The following is a 19,280-nucleotide window of genomic DNA, read 5'->3' on the forward strand; positions in this document are numbered from 1 at the left end:
CTCCGGGAGTTAAGGATGGACAGGGAAGCCTGGTGTACTGCAGACCGTGGGGTCGCAGAGTCCGGCACGAATGAGTGAACTGAACTGACTAATGAGCCTTCTGCCTCATAGAATTTTGAACCTATGGTGAATGGGCTGACATCATAATCCATTTTTTTCCCTCATAACACACATTCAGTAATTGGTAGTAGTTACTGCAGCGATCACTATCATATAAAACTCAGTAGCTTTTACGAAAAACTTTTATGTAGAAAACCACACAGCAATATAAATGTTTTATAGCAGGTAGTTTACTTATTTCAAAAATCAGGAAACTGGAACAATCATAAATTACATCCCATGATTAACTTCATGTTTTCAAGTTTCAAGGGAAACACTTTTTAAAAGGAAGGCTTAGCTGGCAAAAACGCATTAATGGAGTTTACTCCTGTGAAACAGATCTCGCAGGTTGCAAACGGGGGTCAAAGAAAATTCCAAATTCATTCTGCAAATACATGTAGGGTCACTAGGCATCCAGAGTCTTCAATCTTTCTGTCCACTGTTAAGACCCATCTTTTTTCAGGACTCTATCAACTGAATAAGAGCAGCAGGTGAAAGAGATGGCAGGATTAAATCTCTAGCGTTGCTAGTCTACCTCGTCTTCCGTTCAAAGTCTGGCGCGCATTTAACTTCCGGGAAAGACGCCCTGGCGCCCACGCCCGCACCCTAGGTTCCCACGCTCCCAGAGGAGGTTTCGGGCGCAGGGGCTTCGGGGCCGCGATCGGGCATGCGTGCCAGTTCCGCGCATGCGTGCCGGCCCCGCGCAGGCACTGCGACTCCGCGCATGCTCAGAGGTGGAGGTCGGCGGGGCCTGGGCGGGTCGCGGAGGCCGGCGCGCCCCGCCCGCTCCCGCAGCCCCGCGCCTCCCTTCCGCGGCTCGGCCGGCCGGCTTCCCCTTCCGGGCGCGCAGGCGGCAGCAGCCGGTGCTCGTTTCTGTCGCTGGCGCTGAGTCGGTTCTGGCAGCGCCTGTGCGGCGAGCATGGCAGCTCGGAGGCGCGGACCCGCCCTGCGGTTCTGGGCCGCAGGTAGAGGCAGCGGGGGCGGTGCAGGCGGGCGCGGGGACCGTCTCCGTGTGGGGAGAGGCCTGCGCGGCCGCCGAGATGCTTTCCCGTCCCGGGTCCCGGGTCCCGTGTCCCGGGTCCCGACACAGAGTGGGCGCTGTGGGGCCCTTAACCGGGCGCGGCTCCGCCGGAGACGCGCGCCTTCCGACCGGCCTTCGGGGCGGCAGGGGGTTCGCGGAGCGCGGGCTCCGTCGGCGGGCGTCGAGGGCGCTCCTCCCCGGCGGGCGCGCACACCTGCTCGTCCCTGGGCTCTGAGCCTGGCCAGCTCGGAGGCATCCTCGCCCGCGCGGGCGCATCCTGGCCGGGCCCCGGGGCTGTGCGGTGTGGCCTGGGGACCGGCTGGTCCTGCTCAGTCTCGGGCCCGCCTCGCCGTCCTCCCCACAATGGGTCCACTCGCACCGTTTAGCTCCCACGCGTGCCCGGCGCTGCTCCGTGATCAGTGTTAGGAGTCCAACCCAATTTTGTTTCTGTCAATTTGGACGTGGGGGGGACAATATTTTTGAATGGTGTTTGAAGTTTATCGCTGAGAAGATAATTGCTTCTAGAGGAAAAGAAATTTAGACAATGTACCCCCAAAAGATCTACCCCCAAAAGATGAGATGGTGAAAAACAGGATGAAATAAAAAATATATTTAAAAGGAACTTCCGTCCTTTAGAATTACTGGCCTAGGTAGAGCTTGCTGTCACCACATGGTCATGAATATTTATTAAACAGGTGAACGACTTATGCTTTTGCCTAATTTGTGTCCTCGGATGAATGGTGTGTTTTTTGGGAGGTTGTAAAAAACTGGAAACATTTTATAGGTGAATAAGTATACAATGGAAGCCATAAGATAAATTAGCATGTATTTTACTGTATACATCTTGTCTTTTGTTTTCAGTTTTTCTGCTGGATCTGGCTTTCTGTAAAGGACACGTGGAAGATCTTGATGACTCGTGAGTATATCTGTTTTTAAATAGTATCTTCATTTCTTCCAGCTGTGATGTTGTATGAATACTGGTATGAGTCCAGTATTTTTAAAATAACACTTGTTTTACTGAGCACGTAAATCTGTGGTACGTAATTTGCTAATTTTGTTTGGAGGTAGATTTTTTTTGTTTTGGAGTGTAGTTGACTTATATGTTAGTTTCAAGGGCACTGCATTGTGTGAATATAATCTTTTAAAAGCAAACAATGGCCAGTGCTTACCTAGCACCAGTTTTGCTCCAGGAGTTGCACTAAGTGCTGTATGTGCACAAAATGGGATTGCACTGGGCAGTTTTATGAACAGTCATAAGAGGAAAAACTGCTGGAGTCTTCTGTTTTACCTGTCATTGTTAGTCACTACTGAGTGGGTGCTGGAGTTTGGTAACCATCCAGTAACACAGCATGAATCCCCAGGCTTTACTTGTCGTAGGTGAGGAGTCCGGCTTTAGACCAGAATCCTGTGTGTGGTTTTCAGGCCTGAGCATAGGCAGTGACATGGCTTTTCCTGGCAGGGCTCTGGGGGGAAGCTGCTCTCCCCGCACCAGACGTGGGGCACAGACAGTGCACCGCGGTCTCTGGGGTGCCGTGAGCCCTAGTCACAGACTCAGGCCCCCAGGCCAGCCGGACTCCTGTGTGTGCGTCTGCATTCTCAGCCTGGGGCCCCTTGTGGAGTCGTGTTGGTGGGGGCCTTGCCTCAGGCGTTGCTTAGGGAAACCTCCTTATTGAGGGGCTTGGCTGAGACCCTTTCTGCACATGGACTCGGTACCTCTCCTCTCCTGTCCCTTCCCTCATCCCTCCCCTCTGCGTGTGGGTCCTCGGCAAGGCAGACGCCTTTGGTTCGGGCCTCCTCCCGGGTGAGATGCATCTCTCAGTGCTGAGGAGCTGGCAGCTCGTTTCTGTCTGCTGGCCTGCACTGGTGCAGTGAGTGAGTCAAGTCTTGACTCTCCGTTTGGCTGGTTGTCCTTGTTCACCACCCCTGCCCGCAGCAGGGTGCTCTGACGAGCAGAGAGCCCCAGGGTCCCGCGGGGCGCTCAGCAGCCTTCCTGGTGGGTATTGGGCACCCTCGTGGATTGTTACAGGTGCTTCGATTCTCAGAGAAGCCACTGTTAACACTGAGGTGATTTTGTTAAAGTTCGTGGTGCCCTGAAGGGTGTGGCACCCCAGACCTGCTCCTTTCCAAGGAGGAGAAAGCGGGGGTGAGCCGGTGCACGAGTCTGGGGCCCTGACTCTCCTCAGCTGGGTGCTGCTGAACTGACAGGGTTGGCCCTCCTGTAATGAGCTTCCCAGGTGGTAAAGAAGCCGCTTGCCAGGACAGGAGATGCAGGTTCGATCCCTGGGTCAGGAGGATCCCCTGGAGAAGGAAATGGCAACCCACTCCAGTGTTCTTGCCTGGAGAATCCCATGGACAGAGGAGCCTGGTGGGCTACAGTCTGTGGGGTCACAAAGAGTCGGACATGACTGAGCAACTAAACAACAACAGCAAGAACAGAGTCTCCTGTAAGTGAAAAGCTTGTCTGGCCCACCTTCCTGGCATCCGCGGCCGCCCGAGCCTCCTGTGAGCTCCTGGGTCTGCGGTGAGGAATCAAGGATAGTCGGCAAGGAGGCCGTTAACCGGGCCCGGCTTCTGGGTTTGTGCTTTCTGCTCCTGCCTGTTGCTGGATGCCTGTGAAGATGAGGCACTGGGCTTAGGGTCGGTCCTGCCCCTGATAGGCGCTCTGTTCTGTCCATGACGCTCAACAGAATGGCCTTGTGCTGACTAAGGGACTAAAGGAAGTAGCCAAGGAGGATTCTATGCTTGTCAGCTGAACATGGGGACTGAATTATTCTTCATCCCAGAGTGAGCAGACATGCAGCGAATTGCCTTCTGGGCCCGCAAGAGGATGGCACTTGGAAATTCAGGCACCATCCTAGCTTGGGCTGGTGAGCAGGGATTGCCATGGCTGAAGAAGACTGAACCAAAGTGAGAAGGCTGCCTTGCTTGTCTAACCCTGGCCGGGGCTAAACTAACTCCCCAGGGACTGATGACCATGCGGGCCAGAGTGTTCTCGGCAGATGGAGCGCCTTGGCTCCTCATCGCCACATAGGGACTCTCTGGATCCTGACTGCAGATGACACTGTCTCTAGGTTGGGTCCAGCCGTCCCCATTACACTGACTTGGGCCGCACCATCAGGTCCTGTGAGACCATGTTTGTTTGCTGTGCAGATTGCCCGAGGGCACTAGATCTGGTGATGCCTAGGGTTTGCAGCCCTAGCCCCACATCAGTGAGCACAGTCATGGGTGTACCTGACACCTTCCTTTCCACGTGGGGCCCTGTCTGGGATTCTGTACCAGTCAGCTCCTTCCCATTGATGGGATAAGGGAGAGGCTGCTGCTGCTGCTGCTGCTAAGTCACTTCAGTCATGTCTGACTCTGTGCGACCCCATAGACGGCAGCTCACCAGGCCCCGCTGTCCCTGGGACTCTCCAGGCAAGAACACTGGAGTGGGTTGCCATTTCCTTCTCCAATGCATGAAAGTGAAAAGTGAAAGTGAAGTTGCTCAGTCGTGTCCAACTCGAAGCGACTGCTGTTGGACTGCAGGGACTGCAGCATCAAGCTCCTCTGTCCATGGGATTTTCCAGGCAAGAGTACCTGAGTGGGGTGCCATTGCCTAAGAGAGAGACTATTAAGCATCAAATGATGGGAGACAGTGGCCCCCGCCCTTTACCTCTGGGTGCAGAGCTGCCTGCAAAGACATCAAGAATAATGGCCATCGGTTAGAGCGTTCTGGTTGAACAGTTTGCTTAAGGTGGCCATGACACTTTCTTGGGTAGCCCCACAAGATGAATATAAAATAGAATTTTTTACTGTAAACCCCTTAACGGGAAATGGGGGAACCCGCTTGAGAGTCAGGTTCCCAGATCCCACCCAGGGGTCAGGCCTGCCAGCAGACTTCCTAAGGCTCACCCCAGACCCTGCCCTGCTCTGTTCGCTGTTAGGCACAGGTGTAAGTAGAGGAGAGGGGCTCCAAGCTGAAGCATTTATGTTTCTACAGAGTCCCACTTGAATTTTTACTCCTAATTATTTTATCATTGCTTTTGTTTTATTAAGGTGTTAAATGGATAAGATCTAGAGGTCACTGAGTAAAACTTTTAAAGTAAAACTTACTAAAAAATTTGTCCTGTGCCCCCGTATTTATCAATTTGTTATCTTTACCTGTGCTATTCTGTTGTAAAGTGGAAACCTACAGTCAAGATCTGTGTTCTTGTTTTTTAGGTTTAAAGAAAATCGAAAAGATGACATTTGGCTTGTAGATGTGAGTATTTACATTTTTTGTACAGGTCATCCATCCCTCTCCTATTTTAAATGTGACTTTCCATTGTCCTCACCCAAATACGGTAACAGACAGAACCAGTACCAGTGTCGTAGCCCACTTTTCTTCTCAGGTGGTACTGTCGGGGTTTTTATATTAAAGGGAACCTCAGAGCCTTAGGATCTCTGGCAGGGGAACCTGTTTTTGATGAAATTCTTAGCAAGTCCACGTGTGCATGATGTCTGAGGGAGATTATGGTATGGTTTTATCACAGAATCCACTCAGTATTTCATTTCATCCAAGAGATTGAGAATATTAGTATCATTTGGCAATCAAAGTCATATTTTCATCTTGGTAGTGAGGGAATCAGCTTTGCATCTTCTTTTCCTCACTGTGATGTTTTGAATGTGTTTAAACCCTGGGATGCCTGGGTGCATTCTGACATGCCTCAGTGAGAAAGCGGGGTGAGTGGCAGGAGAGAGATGGAATGAGATGCACAGAGCTGACAGTCACTGAAGCCAGGCAGCGAGGTGTGAAGCTCCTGGTTTGTCTGTCTCCTGTGATATATGTTTGAACGTTTCCATAGGCTGATATTCCAAGAGAGTTAAATCTTATTTCATAAAAGTACAAAACAAACAGTTTTTGTTATGCTGCCTAATAGGAGGCGCCTAAGTACCACCCTGACCATCTGGTGATCCTGAAGAAGGAAGGACCAGGATTTTAGTTTCATCAGCCTGACTTGTTGCTGTGCCAAACTGTCTTACCAGTGGTTATACTTACAGGAGCAGAGTCACCTACTGTACTGCAGTTTTTGCAATAAAAATAAGTTGGTGTTTATCATTAACACTTAAGGGGTGTGCATATGATATATGAAGTGTATTTGGTGGTTTAATTTTATATCTAACATGGACATAACTCATTTGGAAGCAAAGATGTTTTTAATTGTAAATTATCTATTTTAAATAGGTATCTGAAATAGATATCAGTAGCCATTTAAAATGACTTTAAAGTAATATCAGTGTTGAGTTGTATCCTGGAAGTTGACATGTCTGGATTTGTATGTGTGTATGTTCATTTTGTAACCACTTTAAAAATTATATTTAGACTTTTGGTCCAAAATAGATTATTATCCAGTTGTTTAGGGAAAAAGATTCTTTTACAGTTAAGATTGACATCCACAGTAGTACAACATCTTAGTGGTTTTCCCTCTCTTTTTTTCCAAACAAGTTTTATGCACCATGGTGTGGCCATTGTAAAAAGCTGGAACCGATTTGGAATGAAGTTGGTCTTGAGATGAAAAGCCTCGGTTCTCCAGTGAAAGTGGGAAAGATGGATGCTACTTCTTATTCCAGTAAGCAGCTACTCGGTTTATTGTTTTTCTCTTCTCGTAACGCAAGTGTTTTAATTACAGGAAGCAGTATTTAAGGTAACAGGAAGACGAGATTTCAGACTATGTTTTACAAGTTAGATGGGTTAACTGTTGAACGTGTGATACGCAGTCTCTGTTAATCTTGTACTTAATACAGATGTGGAAGTCCCTGTTCCTACTGGGAGCACACTTGAGAGAATCAGTTGCCTGAGACAACTACAGGAGATGGAGTGGTGAACTCTGGATGTCACTGAGGGTGAAGAAGGAGCGTTTGTTGTCTGAGCAGCCTGAGTGGCATGGTAGAGGAGTCCACGGGAGCTCGAAGGATGAGGCGAGCTAACATACACGCAAGTGGGGACCAGGAGAGTTCTCACGTTAGAGAGGGTATTACAGGGAAACCGTAGAGCTGAAGATGGGTTCAGCGAGTCTGTACCAGAGACTACAATGTCTTCAGGCAGAGGCTGGCAGACCGCAGCCCCGGACAGTCTGGCCCCCGCCCGCTTTGTGCATGGAGCTCCGCTGGACCAGAGTCACTTCTGAGTTTACTGTTGTCTGTGTGGCTGTTTTTGTGACCCAGAGGCAGAATCAAGTACTTACAACAGAGCCTATCGCCCCACAAAGCCTAAAAGCTTTATTATCAGACCCCATACAGGTAAAGTTTACCAATACCTGTCTTAAAGGATTTGGGAAAAGGCAAAATTAAGTTCAGAGAATATGAGGTGTCACACAGACTCGGGGAGAGCATGGCTCAGAAAGTAGATCAGATCCCACTCTGCTTGCTGCTGTTTCCCGTAGCCCGGGGAACATTTCTTAACTTTTACCAAATCGCTAAACTTTAATTTCTACACCAGTAAGTGTTTAATTATGATGCATTTTGTATTGGTTGTTGTGAGATTAAAATGATATAGCACATGTACAATCTCTTGTAGTGTGCAATAAAAAAATAGGTTCCTTTTTGCATTAATTAATGAAGAAAGTGGAAGTATGACATACGAAAGCGTATTTCGTTTTAGGAAGTAAGCTTTGTACTCTGGGTATAAATTTAGAAGAAGACAGACCTATGTTTTAAATCCAGGTCAGTCATCTCTTACTTTTGTGGCTTTGGGGAAGTATTAATCTCGCTGAATGTTAGTTCCGTTGTCTGTAAATGAGAGAGTGATAATTCTCAAGGTTGTGAGGATTGTATTAATATTTCTTATTCAAAAGCCCTGGCACAATGGCTTGCGCTTGTCAAGCGCTGAGGGATAATACCAGACTTAAAGAGCCTCTCAGGTGGAACAAGGTGTTTTGGGTTTTGTCAGTTGTCAATAGAGCGCTAACACACATTTTTGAGAAGGCAGATGATTTGATAAAAATATTTTTGGCAGAAACATGTAGGATGAAAAGAGCAGTTATAGGCAAAAAGATTATCTAAGCTGACTTTTGTATGCATCTTGATATAGGATACTGGGAGGCCAGACTTGAGTGAGTGGCAGGGGAGTAAAGAGCCAGTAATTCTTAATAGACATTTGCAAGGGTTAAATCACAGATGTGATAGATTGACTCTGATATAAAGAAAAACAATTGAAAATAATAGTGTAAGAGTCTTAGCAGAACTCACACTGGACTACATTACCATTACCAGGAAAAAAACAATTACATTTAATTCTGTGTTTTTGTGTTAGTAGCTGTTCCAACTTTGCGGTGTTTTGCTTTATTGATGCTTGGGAATATGGGGAGCTAGAGTGCAGGTGAGATATTAAAACTAGAATTGTTGAGTCACACAAGTGAACTGCTGTGACTTTAGGAGGGGGTGAGATGGATGGTAAGAAGTTAGAGAGAAGATAGTATGGTTGAGTGGATATTTCTTGATATAATCTTTTACAGTGTTTAAAAAATCACTCCTTTTAACTTTTGTGAAAGTTAATGCTTATGTCTAGGCATGTATGTTGATTAGACGTGCATACACGTACACTTGTCTATATAGTAATTCATTCGTTTCACTGAGTCAAAGTCAATAAACAAGTAAATTGTCTGGTAGTGTTTGATGTCAGTGATGGATGCATTTTTCACCTTATAGATCAAGAAGATGTTTTTTGTGCTATGGAGAAAAATACCATCTTCCTTAAAAAAAAAAGAAAGTTGTTAAGTATTCAAAAACTATTTAGAGATTACAAATAGATTTTTGGCATATAATTCTTACAGCTTTCTTGAATATTTCAGGGCAGCTCAAATACAGGCATTTTAGTAGAACTTGGACTCAAACAGGTGAAGAAATTGAATTTCCATTTCAGGCTAGCTGTGGGCAGTGTTCTGCCTCTAATGGTGTAGCCTTGGACGACTGGCAGTTTCCTGTGTGTCTCTTCCGTCTGCATAGGTGGCTTTGCAGATGGTCACAGCATCAGTGTTTCCCAGCATTTAGTCTGCAGGCTACCTGTATTAGGATACCTTGGTGCTCAGTATGAATTCAGATTACAAAGGCCCACACCTCCCCTACCAAATGAAAATGAGATTGAGTCATGAGAATCTGTATTTTTAACATGGACTTCGGGTGATTCTTGAGTTAGAGAATCATGAAGTAAAGTATAATTTTGATGGATCGTTAAGGGATTTCAGTTTGGCGTGGGATAGGATTATTCAGTGATCAAGTAGAGAAAATCTCTTAAGACTACTTGAGGGTAGCTTAGTTCTCAATCATGTAATTGCAGTGATTGAAATAAACACCATCATATTCAATCCAGCAAGTCTCTGTGTATAGAATTGTTGAATGGGAGAGATTTGAACTTTGCTGATTTATCCTGCAATATGTATTTGGAATTGTATCAGATATTTCTTGATGGTTTGTTTTAACTGTTTATATGACTTCTTAGTGCTTTTGATGTATTATGTCCAGTGTAAATTCAGATGTTACTTTGGCCTTTCATTTTCTACATATTCCTTAAAAAATGAGGACAAAAAGGTTCTCATCCAAAAGTTAAAATGTTACGATGTTACCTGTAATCATGTACTGATTTCTATTATGAAACCACTGAAAATTCCACTGAAAATTCCACACTGATGCCTGAGTGTGACATCATTTTATATAAAGATCATATTTTACCTCTCTGTGATGTATAAACTTTCAGGGGCATTTGGCCAATAAGATTCTTATTTTTATTCTGTGATTGCAGATAAATTTGCAGATCAGTCGTACGTTTCTAGAGTATAAGCCCTTCTAGTTAGTGACTGTATTTCAGGGTTGTTCCGACTTGGTCCGGTGGACATTTGGGGCCTGATGATGTTTCGGGGGAAGAGTTGCCTGTGCATGGTCCAGTGTTCAGCCCCGACCTTGGCCTCTGCTCACTGGATGCCGGTAGCTCCCTTTTCCTCCCTCCCCCAGCACTGTCAGCTGAAATTCTATCAGGGATGGAAGTTAACCTTCAAAGAACCGAGTGGCTAAAGGGTGGATGGTATCAACTCCATCTTATAGGCAAGAAAACTGAGGTTGAGGAGATTAAGTGATGGCACGAAGTGTGGAGCTGGGATTCTCTCACTGCAGCCTGTTATGAGAACTGTAACATCAGCTATACAATTCCACCACCATTTTTCTCATTGATTGCATATTTCATTTTATTTGATTTGTGTAGATTTTGAGTTATGTACACCGTTGCTACTAGCTATACCCTCCCTCTCCAGATCAGTGACGTTTGTCTCTGTATTTTGGCACTTAACTAGATGCATTTGAAGGTAATCAGGGCTTATGTTTGCCTGCCTTCTTAATTTGAGGTGAGGAGCATTAAGAACATATTTACTCACATAATCTATTTTTACTTGAAAGAGGGCAATCTCAATAACAGTATTCAATTAGAATATCCTTGACCCAGAAGTATTTGTAAATGATATGATCAATAAGGGTTTAATACCAAAATATAGAAACAGCTTATATCAAAAAAACTCAATATCAAAAAAAACTACCTGATAAAAAATGGGCTGAAGACCTAAATGGACTTTTCTCCAAAAAAGACATACAAATGGCTAACAAGCATGTGAAAAGATGCTTAACATTACTAATTATTAGAGACATGCAAATCAGAGCCACAAAGGCATGTTGCCTCTCACCTCTCAGAATGGCTGATATCAAAAAGTCTACAAATAACTAATGTTGGCGAGGATGTGGAGAAAACAGTTGTGTACTGTAGGTGGGAATTAAATTGATATAGCCACTTTGGAAAACAGTATGGAGCTTCCTTAAAAAACTAAAACTAGAACTACCCTATGATCCAGCAATCCCACTCCTGGGTATATATCTGGAAACAACGAAAACTCTAATTTGAAAGGATATATGCACCCCAGTGGCAGCAGTATTTATAATACCTTGAGAGTCCCTTGGACTGCAAGGAGATCCAACCAGTCCATTGTGAAGGAGATCAGCCCTGGGATTTCTTTGGAAGGACTGATGCTAAAGCTGAAACTCCAGTACATTGTCCACCTCATGTGAAGAGCTGACTCATTGGAAAAGACTCTGATGCTGGGAGGGATTGGGGGCAGGAGGAGAAGGGGACACCAGAGGATGAGATGGCTGGATGGCATCACTGACTCGATGGACGTGAGTCTTAGTGAACTCCGGGAGTTGGTGATGGACAGGGAGGCCTGGCGTGCTGCGATTCATGGGGCCGCAAAGAGTCGGACACGACTGAGCAACTGAACTGAACTGAACTGAGACATGGAAACAATCCAAGTGCCCATCAACAGATGATTGGTTTAAGAAGATGCGAGAAATGTGTATATATATATATAGAGAGAGAGAGAGAGAGAGAGAGAGAGGCAGAGAAAGAGAGACACCCCCACACACATATATACACAGTGGACTATTTAGTCATAAAAAAAGAGTGAAATTCTGCCGTTTGCAGCAACATGAATGGACCTAAAAAGTAGTATGCTTAGTGAAATAGGCAGACAAAAAACGATAAATATTGTATGTTATCACTTGTTTGTGGAATCTGACAAAACCAATGTATATATTAATATCAAAACTGAAAGGGACTCACAGATAATAGAAAACCAAGTATGGATGCCAGTAGGGCGAGGGAAGCAAGAGGGGTGGGATAGGAGCGTGGGGTTAAGAGCTACAAACCATGTGTAAATAAGCAACAAGGCTGTATTGCACAGCACAGAGAAGTACAGCCATGTTTTATAGTAACCTTAGGTAGAGCATAGTCTATAAAAATATTGAGTCACTGTGCTGTAACTAATATAATATTGAAAGCCAACTGTACTTCAATTATATATATGTATGTGTGTAACACTTGATAGAATTAAGTCCTAAGTTAGAGGTAGGCACGGATAAATTATGTGTTGGTCTAAGCTCACAGGGCTATTCAAAGACAGGACCTGTATCTTCATATATATACACCAGGTTTTTATTTTTGTCACCCCTATTGTTTGTGCCATCTCTAATAAAAGCCATTGTTGATCACTGGCCAGAGCCTCCTAGTCACCTCTCTTCATGTTTAAGGGAAAAGGTCTAGAGTTGAAAAAGAAAGGAGGAGAGATTTTCGGTACTATCTGTCACAAATTCACTTTGTCTTTTTCCTGTGTTTTGGTGCGGGGGAGAGAAACCAAAATTAATGATTACTAAAGTGATTGGTAAATCAGCACCCAGTTTTTTTATACCCAACTGTCATAAAAAATATTCTGGAAATAAAAGAAAATGAACAGAGGGAGCAATTATGTGAGTAAATACAGTATACTTTGCATAAGTTAGGATAGTTGTGTAAACATATTGTATTTTGCCTACTGAGAATATTTTATTTCTTTTTTTTTCTGTCCCAGTTGCCTTAAATCTGTAAAGTAGTATAGTTTTGATTTTCTATAGTGATTACTATGCCTCTTAAAGTCATCTAATTCTCTATTGTTTCCTTATTTTCGTTTCTATTTTTTGTTCTCCTTAAAAAGATGCCATTGTAGTGACTGTATCTTATTTTAATTAATGTGGAGATTTCACAGTAACTTTGAAGTAACTGAAATTATTAATACTCTAGGTTGTTACAAAAGCAGAAACTTTTAAAACAAGTAATGTTGCTTTGAGATAATATTTTTGCAATTACAGTTCATGTTTTTAAAATTAAAGTACAAAGCAGTTCTTTTAAGACTCAGAAAACACTAACGGAAGAGATGGGCCTTTTTTTGGAGAAATGTGTCCTGTAAATGAAGTCAAATGAAGAGTGAGACTTTATATATGTGTGGGTATATATATATTTATATATAATTTTTTAAAAAATAACATCTTTTAAAATAAGTACTTTATAGATAAAACTTACTCTCTTGGAATTTATTTTTTATTTTGTTATAGTATTTTTGTGTAAGTCATAAGTTGGATTATCAAGTAATTATTTTGTATGAGAATGTCATGTTTTTTCCTTTTTGTGTGTTTACATTATTTTTTAAGAGTTAAGAACAACATATCTATATGGGTTTGTATAAGTATATTTTTTTTAAGTAAAAGGCTCATTTATTACCTAGTTTCTCATTTTAAAAAAATTTAGAATTATTTATTCTTTTTCTTATCAAGGCATTGCTTCAGAGTTTGGAGTTCGAGGTTATCCAACAATTAAGCTGTAAGTTGAGTGTTGTATGTTTATATGTGTATTTTTATTAGTTCACTCTACTTACATTTTATTATATTTCTAGTAGCTTCCTTGGAGAATTGAAGACTTGGGTTCAGCAGTTCTTTCTAGGTGCAGTGTGGTCTAGGGAAAGGGATCCATCTGTGCTTTTTCTTTGCACTTAAGTTAATGTGTGGTTTAAGGCTAATTCACCAAATGTGTTTTGAGTTGGACTGTGAGAGGCGCTTAGCAGGACAAAGGTGTACAGTTGTAAATTACAACAGGTCTTTTACCCCTCAGGTGCTCAAGAGTGTATTCTGTTTAACTTGTGAATCCTATCTCGTAACAGATTTTACTTTTCTATAATTAAAATAGACTTGCTTCATTAGAGGTGAGAGAAAAAGAGAATAAAATTGATGGATGTTAGTTATCACCTATAGATTTGACCACATCTGTCACAGAGCATATACAGTAAAAAATATCTTGTGATAATTCTAAAGGCCTTGTTTTGTAATCATGGTTTTATTGAATTTTCTCATGAGTTTAATCCTGATCTCATCCTTATTTTGGTAATATGAAGACTTGAGGAATTACTTGGAAACTTATTTTTGTAATAAAGTAAGTTATTTTTTAATTCCTTGGGTTCTGTGTTGGCCTCCCTCCTTCTCCCACTGTTTAAAAATGTTTGCTAAGCCTCTTAGTTTCCTGTGTTCAGTTAATTATCTTTTTTATTCTTTTGGTTTAATTATAGGTGTTCTGTTGCACTTTCACAACTTTTAAAATTTCAGTTAGTTGGACACAATTCATTGGCAAGATTTTAGAAGATTATCTAATTTTCTAGAAGAGGTGTTTTTAATGCATTGTTTTACCCTGTAATCTTGGTGGATTTATCACGTTACTCTGTTGTATTGCTTAAAATTGTTTTTATCTTTACCAAAATATTAATTCCCTGTCCTTTCACTGACCTTTTTTTTGTTTGTTTTTATTTTTTTTAATTTATTTTTAAACTTTACAATATTGTATTAGTTTTGCCAAATATCGAAATGAATCCACCACAGGTATACCTGTGTTCCCCATCCTGAACCCTCCTCCCTCCTCCCTCCCCATACCATCCCTCTGGGTTGTCCCAGTGCACCAGCCCCAAGCATCCAGTATCGTGCATCGAACCTGGACTGGCGGACTGGCGACTCGTTTCATACATGATATTATACATGTTTCAATGCCATTCTCCCAAATCTCCCCACCCTCTCCCTCTCCTACAGAGTCCATAAGACTAAGATAGTAAGACTTATGCTTTGAGTTCCTGACGATGAATGTGTATGTTTTTCATTTATTAGAAGGATAAATATATGCAGCTATCAAACATAGAGTAAAATATTTTCACATAATTTTAGAAAAATATAGTCTTCTTCTTTGCATTTTGAGTTGTTGATCCCCTGAAGGCAGTGTTCAGCTGTTTTTTCCCCATGATTATGCTGCTTCTAAAACTCCATTTACTGTTTTGTATGCTGTAATTTGTGTAACAATAGAGAGTGATTATCATTAAATATGAAAACAGTTAATGTAAACTTTTATCTTCTTTTCTTCTTTTAAGATTAAAAGGAGACCTAGCGTATAATTATAGAGGACCACGAACAAAAGATGATATAATTGAGTTTGCTCACAGGGTGTCAGGGTAAGTTTGTATTCTGACAGGCCTTTATCATATCAGTATTTGAAAATTAAATGTATTTTAATAAACTGCACTGAATATACATATTTTTAGGTTTTTAAATAAAATTGTCTATGAGGAGAGATAGAGTTGCACAGCATATGCAAAGAGCTTCTCTAGAAAAATAAAGGGGTCCATGATTTATGTTACATACTTGCTGACCTCACTCACATTTAAATTTATTTTGTGTATAGAAGAGCTTTTCCCCAATGGATTTTTTTAATACATTTTCAAGACTTGATTACTTCTAACGGCTTTGTGAACCTTAATTTCTATTTCATGATGGTTTCGCCTTTGTACGACCTGGTTTACATTATTTTGCTCATTGTCTAGTTTCAGTGTTAAGAGAAACCCCACAACGTGATGTTCTGAATAGTCTTAGACTTTAATCCCTAGCCTGTGATAGGTGAAGATGCTTTTGAGATGTAGCTAAGATTATTTCCCTCATCTTTCACATGCTCCTGTATGCCAGCTGTGAGGTATTGTTGCACATTTTGCTTAAATATAATGTAATTAGAACCCAGAGATCTTTTTGAGTTTCAGATCTCTGAAGTTTTACTGCTAAGAAAACGAATTTTGTCTTTCCTTTTGGTTTGAATCTGGTGATTTTTTTTTTTTAATTTACATCTTGCTGGCATATATAGAAAGTTGGTGCATATAATTGTTTAGTGGGATTATGTATAACTTCTTGAAGAGAACATTTATCTAAGTAGGTTACTTTGAAAATATAGTAGCTTATGAGTTTGACAGAATGTAATATATTGATAGCTCTAAATATTTTTAAGTTAAATTGAAATACTGGGGTAGATTTGTTGGGTGGCATGATACTATATAGCTTAAATTATTTGAGAAAAGACACAGAATTAGGAATGATCTTTGAATATTAAAGTTTGCAAAGCTTTGATAAAGTATAATTTTTACTGTATTTTCTTACTGATTGCATGTTTCATTTTATTTGCTTTGTGAATAATTTTGAGGTCACTTTATATTGCATGAGGGGGTCTCTAGTAGGGTTACTTTATTCCCCTGTGGTTTAGATTAGTCTTTATGTTTTGGCAATTTTAAGATGGCCTTCTCCTGATGTAACCAGGACTGAATCTACTGCAAAGGAAATTTCAAGAATCACTTCTGGAGTTGCGTCACTTACCAGTTAATTACTCACGCGTGAAAATAGAGACTAGAATAGAGTGATGCAATGCATTTAAAGAACTGTGCATTTTGAAAATATGTTTGCCTTTGCAGAATACATTTTGTTCTTTTTGCAAATGTGATGGAATAAAAATCTTATAGACCACATTTAGAAGCAGACTGCCTCTTAGCTTTTAATAATATTTCATAAGTCATATGTTTTATAGTCACCTTTGATGTAGTTCATTTCTCAGTTTATTTGGCTTTGAAATATATAATAAAACTTCTTACAGTTTTGTTTTCATAAAATTCTTATATGCTACCATTTTCCATTTTATTTTTCCCTAGAAGAATAACATACTTAGGAACATTTTAGATTTTAATCTTTATAGAGTGTTTTAAAACTACATAGCATTTAAATGGACAGAGTAAGACATAAACATTCTGAATATAATGTTATTAACTCCTAGAATAGTATATTTCACAGTGTGTTTGTGTGAATGATCTTTTGAAAGGGAGAAAAAAAATCACCTCTCACGTGGATGGTTTTGTTTTTAGCTGAGGATTCTAAATGGATTATAGTCCCATCTTTGCCTATCCAAACATTGGTTAAGGTGATATTCTCCAGAGGGACATATTTAAAGCTTATTTTTTAAACTGGTAGATCAAATTGTAGGTACTGTATTTTAATAGTGGTCACGGGCTATAGTTTATAAGATTTATGTGGATTGAATGATATACTTAAAAGGCAATTCATACAGTAATAAAAGTTTGTGACATTAGACGTGATGGGCTGACATAAATAGAAATAAAGCATGTACTACTCTTAGTTCAAGTACAAGGTTTTTTTCACTTGTTCTATTTGCAAACAGGGCTCTAATTCGGCCACTTCCGAGTCAGCAAATGTTTGCACATATGCAGAAGAGACATCGCGTGTTTTTTGTTTATATAGGTGGAGAGTCACCTCTGAAGGTATCAGATGATTTTATTTTTTAATCCATAAGAACAGAATGTATTGTAATTCAGTTTTCTGTATAATGAAGACTTTCTTGAAAAACTCAGGACTTATTTCATCGTTATTAGGAATACTTTAGTTCAATCTAAGTGTTTTTATAATAAAAGCACTTTGTCATGTACCCTCTATAGTATTTGCCTTCATGAAACAATTGAGTAAAGTGGGTGGATGTGGCCTACCTTAGTCTTTCTTCTGTTCTTGACCTATTTATTTAAATTCTGTATTGCTTTGCAGCATTTTGAGACTTTGAGACTGCAACATGCAGTTGAGTGTAATAGGCAAAAGCTCACTGTTTTAAGATTATTGTATACATGTATGTGTATGTTTGCATGTGTGGACATGCACTTATCTCTTCATTAGCAAATTAAATTAATAAATGTAATTTGAGCTTGTTTTATTTAATGAACATTATTTGAAGGCATATAAAAGCACTTAGTTATAATGGTCTTTTGCCTAAGAAACAGTTTCTTTATGTTTAATCTTTCCAAATGAAAGGATTTAAGGTAGCAAATTGTCGTGATCTATTAATACTTAGCAATGATACTACTTGCTCTGAATGTTTAACAAGGAATGAATTTTGATCTTGGTTACTGTTTAAAAGTTACCTTTTTTCTGTTTGTATCTTCACAGGAGAAATACATTGATGCTGCTTCAGAATTAATTGTATATACATACTTCTTTTCTGCCTCAGAAGAAGTCGTCCCTGCGGTAATATTTTAAGTTGAATTTTAAGTAATGTGTTAATATGTATATTCAACAACTGTTGATTGTTCTTTAATCATTGTGGCATGCGCAGTTTTAAGTCCTGGATTATTGATGACAACCAAAGTCATCAGGACCCTCATACGGTAGAGGTTATGTTCTTGTGGATGGGTAAGTGGATTAAATTTTAGTATTGTAGATGAGTCTTTCTGTGCTTGGGTCCTCGGGAAACAAAGCTGTGAACAAGATATCATAACTGCTTAAAAAAAAAAAAAAGCAGCAGTGTAGTCATTTAGAGGTGGGATGGCTGCTCTTGACTGGTTGATCAAGAAGTATCTGTCTGAGGAGAAAATATATTTGAACTGGGACTTACGGGACATGAAGGAGCCACACACAGGTCTGTGGCCAAAGTAAACCAGAAACAAGGACCAGGGGATGCAAATGCCCTGGATGAGAGCCTGCCCGGCGTAGTGGAGTGACAGCGGTCGCCACTGCGGCTGTACTGCAGTGAGAAAGAGGAGAGGGAGGTAGAGGCCAGTGGAAGCCTTGCAGATCATGGCCACGCGTGCGAAGGGCTAGGGAAGGACTTGGTCTCAAGTCTGTTTTAAGGACATTCCTCTGCTAAGTGCAAAAGGGACTGGATCAGGATGAGACTCAATCAGGAAGATCAGTTGAGCTCTTGAAACAATCTAGGATTTAGGCTTGAAAGGTAGTAAAAGAATTAGGGAGAAGGAGAGAATTATGTTTGGAGATGGAATTGTTTGAGCTTGCCCTAGAGGAAAAGAGATGAATAATAAGTCATTATACGTGTTCTCTTGGTTGTAATTCATTTTGATTGAGAAATAGTTGTTCAGGTTCAAACATGAAAAGACTCTAGCTGTGACTTTGAATTGTTCAGTTGCAAAAGAGGTGCTTTAGTAATTTAATAAAAGGATGACTCTAGGTTTTTGGTTTGAACAACTGGGTAGGTAGCTGGTAGTGTTACTTAGGAGCTTGGGAATACTGGGGAAGGAACAAGTTAAGAGTATGGGAGGAAAGATCGAGTTTTGAAGGTTTATTTTAATTTGACATACTAAGCATCCAAGTACAAACATCAAATAAGTTGTTGGATATAAGGGTTGGGAGTTAAGTCACAGCCGCATAAATAATAAAATAAACTTCTCAAACATGGAGTGCAAATTTGGGGAGGGTGGTGGGTAAAAGGTCCCGGGTCCTAAAGACAGCAGAGAATAATGAGAAAAACTCACCAGTAAAGTAGGAAAACAAGGTGAAAGGGAAGCCAGGATACAAGGTGTGTAAGAGAAGAGTGGCCAGTTGTGCAAGATGCTTGTGAAACACCAACTTGAGGAAGGAACAGTGGTGTTTGTCCCCGTGGAGGTAGTTGATGGTTTTAAGAGAAATGGTTTCAGAGGAGTAATGGGGATAGGTGCCTCAC

At 41.1% G+C, this 19,280-nt stretch overlaps 1 protein-coding gene across 2 annotated transcripts in view; it reads left to right on the forward strand.

The window, feature by feature from the left end:
• Positions 1-834: 834 nt before the first annotated feature.
• The window catches only part of TMX3 (thioredoxin related transmembrane protein 3), a 38,376-nt gene continuing 19,930 nt past the window's right edge, over positions 835-19,280 (forward strand). Inside the window, exons 1-8 of one of the 2 annotated variants that reach the window (XM_061399558.1) lie at positions 835-1,064; positions 1,982-2,036; positions 5,321-5,360; positions 6,585-6,708; positions 13,256-13,301; positions 14,884-14,964; positions 17,001-17,100; positions 17,774-17,851. In XM_061399558.1, the coding sequence (XP_061255542.1) occupies positions 1,019-1,064; positions 1,982-2,036; positions 5,321-5,360; positions 6,585-6,708; positions 13,256-13,301; positions 14,884-14,964; positions 17,001-17,100; positions 17,774-17,851 (570 nt within the window). In that variant the 5' untranslated portion in view covers positions 835-1,018. Of the gene's footprint in view, positions 1,065-1,981; positions 2,037-5,320; positions 5,361-6,584; positions 6,709-13,255; positions 13,302-14,883; positions 14,965-17,000; positions 17,101-17,773; positions 17,852-19,280 lie in introns of those variants that run through there. The other variant, XM_061399559.1, reaches the window with a different exon arrangement.

This window comes from Bos javanicus, chromosome 24 (assembly GCF_032452875.1).
Source record: "Bos javanicus breed banteng chromosome 24, ARS-OSU_banteng_1.0, whole genome shotgun sequence".
Taxonomy (NCBI): Eukaryota; Metazoa; Chordata; class Mammalia; order Artiodactyla; family Bovidae; genus Bos; species Bos javanicus.